Here is a 10,788-nt window from a genome sequence, read left to right as displayed (position 1 = left end):
ACTCAAGACTGAAACGTGTAAAGTCAAAGGTTTTACACTTAATTTTACAAATTCTAACATTGTTAACTTTAATGCTGTCAGGGAGATGATCATATTGGACAGGGACATGTGCAAAACGTTAACTAATCCAACTAAAATAAGTCGACTACCTCACCAGAGAAAAATATTCAGCAGAAAAGAAAAGAAGAAGTATAAATTCGCGTATGACAAACGTGTTATTCTTGACAATTACGATACCGTCCCTTATGGGTATATATAAAAAGAAAGAAAAAGACTATTACACGATGATTTTATTGAATAAAAAATATCGTATATGTTGTAAAAATAAAGTTAGTATTTTATCCAACGAATCTGTTCTTTTTTATGTGATATGCCAGGAATGACGTCTCTCCTTCCCTTCCCCTGTACGAATAAGCCTCCCGTCTGTGTTAAAGGTTTTTTCCTCCGTTCTGCAAATAATCTCTTTGGTACATTCAGTTTCCTCAAAATGGCTTGAAACTCCGAACTTCCAATTGGTTTTTTTCTATGGAGTGTTGACACGACGTGGTGAATAAGATCTACAATGTGCGAGCCAGTCATTGTTTTCCCGTTTACTAATAATTCGCCTTGTTCATTATGATTCAACAGGTTGTTGTCTTGAGCTAAAACGAATCTGTAAAGATCGTTCGCGCGTTTCTTTACTTTTTGGGGTAAAGAACGATCTATCATTGGCATAAAGTTAGCTTTGGGTTTTTCGTCGTGGTCGTTTTTCAATCTGTCCTTTTCACCCAAGTCTGTTTGATGGTGAGTTTCTGGTTGATTCATGAGACGTTCGTATCTTTCCCTAGACACGAGTATGAGCTCTTGTGCCATTACTGTTCGTTTAGAAGTGACAAAACCGGTTTAATCAAAAGGCAAGTCAGAGTAGGATGTCTCACTAAAATATTCCTTTTCCGTGTGTATGTGATCGATCGGGATGACAAGGAACGAATGTGAAGGATGTAAGATCTAAGCTTTCTTATATGAGAGGGGTTCACCGGTAAGCTTCCTCTGTATATATTTAATGCTATTTCCGATATGATATCGATTTGATCATTCGAAGCTGCCTGAATTAACACTTTCTGTTGTCTAGGGTTAGCATCATATACGAATTTCAGAAACGTACTGTATGAGGTGATCCTTGACGGCATCTTTCTTGTGAACTGGTGGTGTAGGTGTGCTTGTCTCCGGTTTTATTTCTTTGGGGCATATACAATGGTGACGTCATCAGTTGGAAATATCGAAGTACGCAAGCGGTACTTTTTATCCGTATAAGGGGATAAGTCGCATACCAGATATCCCCCAACTGAAACATAACTGATGGCTTTATCATAGGCCTCTTTGAAATATTTCGTCTCACCGGGAAATGCCTGACTTGCAAAGGCGAGAAGTTGTTTTTTATCTCTGTTATTGGCCATAAGTACAAAAATATGGGTATTCAAACTTATCGATCTGAAATGTGTTCCTTTTTCAAACAGATTTTGGGTTATGAAAATTACCGAACAGTTCCTGTGATGTGATAGCGCGGTTGACAGGTGTAAAGCCTCGTCACTCTTACTGATCAATCTCATCATGTCATCCAGTACAAGGACTGTGTGCTTGTCCGGGTTGGTCCATTCTATAATGTCACTTCTTGTGGGGAAGCCCTCGTACAGTAACAAATTGGGTATAGTTTGTTGAGCTTGGTCAAAAATGGGTTGAAACTCCGTATAACAGTAAACTATTTGAACCGGTGGGGTATTAAACATGACAGATGCTTGCCTTAGTAATTTCATTACAAATGTAGTCTTTCCACTTTGAGTCGCTCCCGATATCATGAAAGTGCAAGGACTTTGAAAAGGTAAAATATCGCGAGAAGTTGTCATCTTGACGTCCGGATAAGGTATGAGAGCATTTGACACAGGACAGATAATTTAACACGATGGACGCATGATATATTTTATTGACACAAACTATAATAAGTGTTGACAAAATTAAATACAAAATGGTCGTTAGCATAAACGTTTGAATCGAAAATATTGACAATACTATTTAATGAATATTTAAAACATAGATTCAACATGAGAAAAGTTAACACAAACAATCCACAATGAGAAGACGACTTTGGTTGCACTTGTACATTAAAACACTCGTATTGTTTCACGTAACAGTTCAGAAAATGTTTTAATTCTTCTCCATAGAATTCCGGTGGTTTTCCAAAACTGTCGAAAAACACCCCATGTGATTTACTTTCTAACACAATTGCCATCCAATGTTCCCCTGGCAGATCACTCGTATGGTTGTTGACGATGTAGGCACTGGGGTAATGTATTTTTCCTGTTGGTAAATTGTTCCTTGCAAATACTCCTTTCACCTGCATTTGTATACACGAATTGGATCGGATAGCACATTCTAGTTCGTTCCCATTCATGACTGTATATAGCGAACGTTTCGGGAATGGTCTATCTCTAGAAATGAATCGAATACTCCAAACGCTATGCACGTGACAGCAGAGGGTAGTCCCGTCTTGAATTTTATTTCAGCTCTCACGTTCCCATGCTTCACCAAGTTTATATAGTCATCTCCAAGTCCTTTCGGGTCCAATGGAAAAGCATACAAGGTGTACCCTTTTCCATAGTCTTCTCTAGTAATGGTGAGTCCTGCGTCTCTATTCATTTTTTCACAGACCTCAAATAGATTAGCGTATGCCGTTGCATACTGTCTATTATCCCCAAAGTCAAGTTTTAACGGTCTCGCTGGAACGCTCTCTCCGTTTACGTACAGTCCTACATCAGTTGCATTGTAATGGTTGAAACAGAAAGGGTTAGTATCGTACGTTCCATTTCCGCTTTCTTGTGAGATCAACCCTAAGACCAGAGTACTTGGGCGGATGTTGAACATATTGTCCCAAATAAACTCCCTTGAGTCTTTATTGATAGTGTTTCGTTTCACTTCTGTCCTTTGAAAATAGTAACGGACTGGTTTGGTTTCTATCTGTTTCATATGGTTAACAATAATGCCAGGATCGACTTTAATTTTGCATGCCTTATAAACACAATCTAACAACTGTAACTTGTAGGCGGGGGCGTCTTCACCCGAAATGACAAAAAACTGGTCGCTACTACGGTAAAGTTTTATATACAAATCGACGCCTTGTATTAAATGGCGATCCAGTGAAAATATGTCTTCAAACAGCGGTCCCTCCATTTCAAATTCTCTACTGTTCTTGATAAAATCTCGACGAAGAATCAATCCAGTGTTAGCTCCGTTTTTTCCATCCGTATTCGCTAAATCACCGGAATCTTTCATGAACAATTGTGACTGAAGTTGTGATTTCTGTTCATCGGTCCCACTGGTAAGAATAGTGTTAATATAGGCTTTCCATGGGTAGTTTGACGTATTTAAAGACACTAGTTTATTGTTCATATACACATCCATTTGTGTCCACATAGCTTGAAGAGGCAAATTTACAATACTCGACGTATCGGTATCGTCAAGTGCCGTTCCATCGGCCTTGACAAGTTTTGCACGAACATATAATCTACTCCGTCTTAAATCCATGTATTCGGGACCTTGTCCAGAAACGAAAAAATCTACTGTAGATACATCTGGCGAAGTAAAGTTTGACATTGGCCTAGTTTCCGAAAAAAATATCCGATCAATAGCTACTTGATTTTTTGGTTCTTCAAACAAATCCAACTCCATCGGAATGCTAATGTCTTTATTTTCGTCGTTTAAATACGCCATTTCTTTGCTGCTCCTCTATTAAAAATGGAAGGTTCAGTTTCGAAATCTATTTTCCGAGGTTTATTCCTTGTAGCCCGTTTTTTCTTGCTCGGTGCACTGTTTTTAGCTTTCTGTTTTTTACCTGTTGCCTCTTTGAGCTTTCCAACTTTACTGTTTTTTGGTTTTGATTTCCTGCCTTTTATACCGTCAGATTTAGCCTTTTTTCCCTGTAGGACGTGAGGGTCTTTGTCGTTCTTCTGTTGTTTCAGTTCTGAAGCAGCACGTTCTTCGATTGCCACTGTTGGGGCTATTTGCTCCACCTTGGTTTCAATTTTAGGTAAGTTTTTCTTCAGAATGACAAATCGATGTCTGCTGTAACGTCTAGGAAAACCCTTTCCTAATTGATTATTGTGGGTTTTTTTTAAATGTTTGGCTTGATTTATGGTCTCTTGCCATACCAATGCATCACTGATGTAAGGAGATTTAGACATCTCTACAGAAAGGAATACTTCTTTAAGTGAAGTGTTACACAGGCGTCCAAATTAACAACTGAACACGGTTGTCCCTTGTCGTCTTTTAAATAGATGTGAACTTGGTTCAATTGTCCCAAACGTACAGGAACATAATAAGGAGTGTTAAAGATGATATGTGACCTGTAGTGTTTTTTCTTGTTAATAACATGTGCCTCCGTTGCGTCTTTACTGATGTAAATTTTTCGAAGGATTGGTTTCTCAGAAGATCCTACAAAACTCTCTTCACAAATGTTTGAATAGACGAAAACATCGTCTATATATTTTGACGAGCTTTTATAAGTGAGATCGATTTCTGTCAATGCCACTACCCAGTATGCTTCAAGATTTATTTGCCTATCCAATTGTACAGTGAAGTCGTGAGCCATGTTCTTTTCAAACAAATCGGAACCATCGGACGACTTGAGAACCATACGTATACTCATCTTGAACGAAAATGACGTTGTGTTAAATGAAGTCGTGTTATTTATTTACTTCTGGATGTCCAAAGCGGGAACCCATGAGTCGAACTTTTTAGGGTAGCCAAGCCAACGAACCAATACCTGTTTAACGCCATTTTTTTGTCGTCTTTTAACAACTTTTTCTATTTTCCATATGGTATCGCCATCCTTCCGTACTTTCTGAACTTCACTATCTTGGAAGGTCCCTTCTATTTCGTCATTTTGAAGGTCAACGACCTTATACAGACTAAGATTTTGTCGAAAATACCGACGAGAAATCTTGAATATCTCCTCTGTCCATTTCTGTAGATAGCCACGTTGAAATGGATGACTTTTGAATGTAAGTCGGACAAGATCATTTATTTTATACCTAAAGCTTTTTTTCCTTCTTTTGATCTCTGTTTTTTTAATAACTTTCTTTTCCCTTTTCTTAGGATTTCGGGCAAGATACGCACTTAAACGAACTTCATCTGCATTGCGTTTAGTCACATCAACCGGTGAGAAACCACCAAGTGTACGATGCGGTCTTGCGTTATACCCCTTGACCATATCTTGTAGGACATTTACGTATTTATACGTTTGGTTGTGTCTGAAATACCTGAATAAAATCGACTTAACAGTTCGAATGCTTCTCTCGACAATTGCACATTTCGTATCGTTAAGAGAATAATACGTGTTTACCCCCTGGCTCGAAAGATACTTCCGTACGTATTGGTTTTTAAATTCTTTTCCTAAGTCTGATCGAATGGAGGTAGGCTTCCTTTTTCCACTCATAATTGTTTTCAAGGCATTTAGTACACTGGTGTGGGTTTTATCCACAATTGGTTGTATCCATAGAAACTTTGAAAAACAATCAATAACAAATAATAAGAATTTGTTTCCCGAGTTGAAGGTTTGGAATTTATCTAGTTGGGCTAAGTCCATTTCCCAGAGACTATCTATTGTATCCACAACATATCGACTTTTTTTAAATTTGTGTACATTATTTCGTGATAGACTATAGGTGTCCTGGTCTTGTAGCCATTGCTTTATTTTGTGCCTTCCTATTTTAATTTTTCCTTCTTGTTTCACTATGTTATATAATTTGTCAGAACCCGTAAAGGCAGCAGCATGTTTAGGGTCATGCCATATTTTTTGCAAATAGTCCTCGTAGTTTAACGAACTCATATCGAATAATACACTTTATGTGAACCTGTTATTTATAACGATTTTGTTTTTTTCGTAATTTCCGGTTGCAGATTTCCGTTTTTTTTTGTGACTGCAGTTGTCTTTTATACCGAATGAAACAAAGCTTTCGTAACAGTTTCAATAAATACAAAACATTTGATCTTTTTTTTCAAAATTTATTTATTATAATATAAAAAAATACATAAATAATCATAATCAATCAAATTTATCATGTCTTTTGTCTTAGTTCTTCACCAGCTCTTTTCATAGCACTGTTTATATTTGGTTTCAATCTCTGCCAATATTTCCATTGTTTAGGGTTGAACTGTATACCGCACTTTTTAAAATGTTTAACATCCACCCAGACTTGTTTTCTGATTGAACATACAGTGACTTTATAGTTTCCCGGGAGATCAAACTGTTCAAAATATCTACATGTCCTATTGTTTATCATCATCATATTTCTGTTCGTATGATCTATCGAAATCCTTTTACAGTCTGTCTGGTTATTGGATACTCTCCGGGACATTTCACTGGTTACAGCTAAACTTGATGACATCAGAGCAACAAGTACAACGACACCAGTCCATTTAATCACGTCTAAATGCATTGCATATTTTTCATACATAGAGGAAATGTTGGACGCCAAACTTAACTGAGAAGGCATTTTACGCCCCATATTAAGCATGAAAGGTTCGTTTCGTTCTACAGACTCGAACGATATTTCTCTTGAATTCATGTTGTGTTCTGAACCAACAGGAGACGCAATGGATCACTCAGACAGGTTTAACGCTTTTATACCTCGTCCTTCATAAAGGTTCGGCAAATGGGTTACAGTTTGAACACATGAGCATCCCTTCTTGGTTTTGATGGTCTTCTGATAAAATACAAGGGGTCGTAGTTTCTATTTCAGGAACAGTCTCTCTGACGTCAGGAAATGTCCCTTTCAACGCTTCCCACTTGTCATATGTGAGAGAAATGCCCTTCTTTGTTGAAACTATCTGATTGGTTTCAGGTATCTTCCAGCGTTGTCTGACATCAACTGTTGGGTACGTTTTGTTAACAGAAACGTACACACCTCTACCAAGATGAAAAGTCATTTCAGGAACCCCTGTAACGTCATCAATCATCTGACTTATAGCCTCTTCGATTTCGTTAACATACATTTCTAATAGCTGCCATTGGTTCAGATCCAGTGCGATTCCCTTTTTTGTAGGAACATACACGTCTGCTGAATTCTTTTCGTATTTACGGATGTGAATCAACACCTTGTCACGCCATTCATTGACGACGACAAATATATCTCCTCCTATAGGTAACATGGCTCTATCTTTTGATACTTCTGATTTAATCTTTGACTCTTTCAAAAGATGTACTAAACTTGACTTGCCTTCATCAGTCAGTGCTGTACAAAAACATTCAAATGCCCTTGGGCCCCTTCTCTGAAGTGTTGTAATGAGTTGTCTAGTTTTCGAATAAGAGTTTGAATTCTGTAAAATTTCTTCCCTCATCTCATCTGTCAGGATCCCATTCTGGTACAAATGATCAACAACAAGATCTGTTGGTGTTTCTTTTACCAATTGCACGTAATTTCTCTTTAAGGACTGTCTGTGCTCTTCCTGCATGTTGACGATTGGATTGTATTTCTTATTCTGATACCCTGAACAATTCCAGACGTGTATTTATAATGATCTGAGAGAACAGGTGCTAGGGGGCTGAAAATCTACGAATTGGGGGTTATAATATCTGAAGATCGTAAGTTTTTATACACCCTTTGTCTGTGGTCTTGGGATAAAATTGGGGTACATATCTTATCCATTGTAAAAATACGTCGCCTGAATCGATCGGCATCAATGGCGTATGTCATCCAATGCCCCTTTCGTGCCTCACGGTTTGCAAACGACCAAACTATCATGGGGTGGATTTCTTTAATTTTTTCATCCGATAGAAAGCGAACCTACAAAGAATTAGATTTAAACAATAATAAATTTGGGGGCGAGATAGTTTTTTTCACAATAATAAATTGGGGGCGAAATAAAAACAATATTCAACATATGATATTTTATAATCCACGGCTAAAGAAATAAAATAAAAACAAAGAAAAAAAAACACGGGGGGAAAATATTTTTCAAAATGTTTATTATAATTAAATTGGGGGCGAAAAAATATTTTACAATTCACAGTTTAGAAAAGAAAAAATAATAAAGACAAAACAATGTAAAAAAATATTGAAGGGGAAAACTTTTTTTTTTTCATTGATATATTACTCACCCTCTTAATTTCTTTTGAAAGAACGTTTGACATTTTACATCAATTGCATAGATAAAAAAATAACACGAAAGACTGATTTCTATATATAGTAATCATTTTTATGATTACATCTATTAATAGAAGAAGAAAACACAGGTAAATGTATTTTGAACCAACGGACTTTGATGACATGAAAATTATAACCCCCAACAGGTGTTTATAACGTGGTAATTATATTCCTTAAATCTATAAACCCCATCATATTATACACCCCAAATAAAGACATCTGCCGTTAATGAGTCATGCCCATGTATGATATTGGGGAGGGGTGTAACAAACCACTACTCTACTAACAGACAGCGAAAACATACATGTAACATTATGCCAAGCCAAGATACAGGACAGATTGTAGATCATATGTATATGTATATATAATAACAATTATATTTAGTTTGCTTTTAATTCACTGATAATCAAAATCAATATTAATAATATCTTTATTTGCAAAACAGACAAAAAACAATTTTGGTTATGGCAAATACATTGACAAAACAAAACATTATCAAACATAATGAAAACTCGACAATATTATAAGAGATATGATAAAAACAGTTATTGTTCTCCTTTCCTCAGTTCTAATGACTCTTTAATAAAGAAACAACTGCTTTTACATCATTTGGTGTTGATAGATTTAGTAAAATCACGAGTTTATCAGTAAAATTAAGTGTATTAAAATTTACATATTTTTGTATATAATATTTTAGAAAGATTTCTCTTTTATTTTTATTTATTTTACAGTTAAAGAAAAAATGGAATTCATCGTCCAAGACATTACATATTTTACATTTTCTTTCATTTCGTGGTATTTAGGTACATGTATATCGTTTAAGAGACAATGATCGCTTATTCTAAATTTGGTTAACATTTTTCTTGTTTCTTTACTTGGGTGCGATAGGTAGTATTTCATTTGGTTATTTATATTAGATTTAAGAAATTTATATAGATATATTTTTTTATTTTCGTTTAAGTTATTTATTTGATCCTCAATAACAGTTTGATAATATTTAATATAACTCTTTTTTAATTTGGGTTTTAACATTTTAGTCTGTTTTAAAGTTTTAGTTTCCTCAATAAGTTTGATGTCAATATTTATATCTTGTGACACATTTTTTGCAAAAGTATACCAAGAGTATGTTCCCTTAGTATCTAAACTTTTAGTTAATTTAAAGGCTTCATTAAGAAGTGGGTTTAGATTTTCAATATTTAATCTAGATAGGTACATCATAGTTTGGGTTTTTATGAATGTTTCTAATGGTAGAAATCCTAGTTTATTTCTAACAGCTAGATTTGTTGAGCTTCTTTTGGTCCCCAGTACTTGTTTAATAAAATGTAGCTGGGTTTTTTCTAAAATAATTTTATCAATAAAATGAATAGCATCTGGTGTTGAGTTATTTTTGTTACCTCGGAGTTGAGCTCTATAAAATTAAATATAAGTGTCCATATAACATATTTCACTATATGTTAGAATAGGTTTGACCAAAGTTTCAAAAAGGTTGCAAGACACTCTCACAGGAAGTTGTCCAAAGCCTGATGAGTAAGAGTTAATAGCAAATAAAACTTTTCTTGCCTTTTTTCCAAGTTCTGCCAATAAAAACATATTCAAACGCCTAATAACTGTTATTAAATTGGTAACCTTTTGAATTTTATTTAAAGGATCGATATTATCGTTTACATTTAATTTATTTTAAGTATTTTTTTTTTACTTTGGGTACTTGAAATATCGGCAGTATATTTAGTAACTTCTTGATTACTTAACGAAAACATATAATCATAGTGGCGGATCCAGGTGAAGGGTGTCGGGGATTAGAAACCCCTCTTTTTTGGCCGATCAATGCATTTAAATGGGGACTTATAATTGGAACCCCCTTTTATTCTGGACTGATTGGGGACCCCCCCCCCCCCCTTTTTTTGTTAAATGGCTGGATCCGCCCCTGTACCTACAACCGGTCTATAGACTTTGTTCGATATTATCATGAAAGCACAGGGACTCGGTTAGCAGATTAAAATTTTGTAAATCAATGTTTTTAATTTATTTTTTATTATTTCCTGTCTATTTGCATTACCAGAGACATATAATACATATGTATTATATGTCTCTGACATTACTATATTAACGTATTTAACGATTTAAGGATTTATCGTTGTAGTAAACGCATCAACCTGGAAGTTTCCGAATGATACGTTGCTTTCGCCGGGAAATTTGAATTTTCTGACACGAATGCAACTGAAACTGCGTAAGGGTTCTGTTAATCCACAAATCAAAATATGCATGTGATAGAAGAATAATTTCGGAAGAAAATGAGGGCTGTTGTAAGGTATATAGTAATTTATTAATATTTTTAATTATTTTTTATCTAAAGTAGGGAAGGCAATTCAAGATGGCGACTTAGATCCCTTTAGGTTTTTTCAGTATATGGATATGGATAGTAAACTGCACATTGCCAGAAAACAAAGAAATAGTGATGGCAACGTTAAATACGTTAATATAGTAATGTAAATAGACAGGAAATAATAAAAAATAAATTAAAAACATTGATTTACAAAATTTTAATCTGCTAACCGAGTCCCTGTGAGTTAACTGTGTATGTAGAATTTTGACCAGTGTGAGAAAGTGGTGA

At 35.3% G+C, this 10,788-nt stretch overlaps 3 protein-coding genes across 3 annotated transcripts; all 3 read right to left on the bottom strand.

Moving 5' to 3' along the window:
• Nucleotides 1-2,424: 2,424 nt before the first annotated feature.
• On the bottom strand, nucleotides 2,425-3,702 carry LOC139483251 (uncharacterized protein F54H12.2-like). The gene has a single exon (XM_071267281.1). It carries the CDS (start codon nucleotides 3,700-3,702, stop codon nucleotides 2,425-2,427), a length of 1,278 nt encoding a protein of 425 aa, XP_071123382.1.
• A 1,021-nt stretch (nucleotides 3,703-4,723) lies between these two features.
• LOC139483250 (uncharacterized) lies at nucleotides 4,724-5,242 on the bottom strand. The gene has a single exon (XM_071267280.1). The coding sequence runs from the start codon at nucleotides 5,240-5,242 to the stop codon at nucleotides 4,724-4,726; it is 519 nt and encodes a 172-aa protein (XP_071123381.1).
• A 1,427-nt stretch (nucleotides 5,243-6,669) lies between these two features.
• Nucleotides 6,670-7,485, bottom strand: LOC139483249 (uncharacterized). The gene has a single exon (XM_071267279.1). The coding sequence runs from the start codon at nucleotides 7,483-7,485 to the stop codon at nucleotides 6,670-6,672; it is 816 nt and encodes a 271-aa protein (XP_071123380.1).
• Between the last annotated feature and the right edge of the window lie 3,303 nt (nucleotides 7,486-10,788).

The sequence above is a fragment of the Mytilus edulis genome, chromosome 7, assembly GCF_963676685.1.
Source record: "Mytilus edulis chromosome 7, xbMytEdul2.2, whole genome shotgun sequence".
Classification (NCBI taxonomy): Eukaryota; Metazoa; Mollusca; class Bivalvia; order Mytilida; family Mytilidae; genus Mytilus; species Mytilus edulis.
Note: the sequence above shows the minus strand (reverse complement) of the source record. Positions and strands in the feature narration are given on the sequence as shown.

What these genes read in the sequence shown, in the direction of transcription:
- LOC139483251 (XM_071267281.1), bottom strand. Translation starts at nt 3,702, where the DNA reads ATGGAGTTGGATTTGTTTGAAGAACCAAAAAATCAAGTAGCTATTGAT.
- LOC139483250 (XM_071267280.1), bottom strand. Translation starts at nt 5,242, where the DNA reads ATGGTCAAGGGGTATAACGCAAGACCGCATCGTACACTTGGTGGTTTC.
- LOC139483249 (XM_071267279.1), bottom strand. Translation starts at nt 7,485, where the DNA reads ATGCAGGAAGAGCACAGACAGTCCTTAAAGAGAAATTACGTGCAATTG.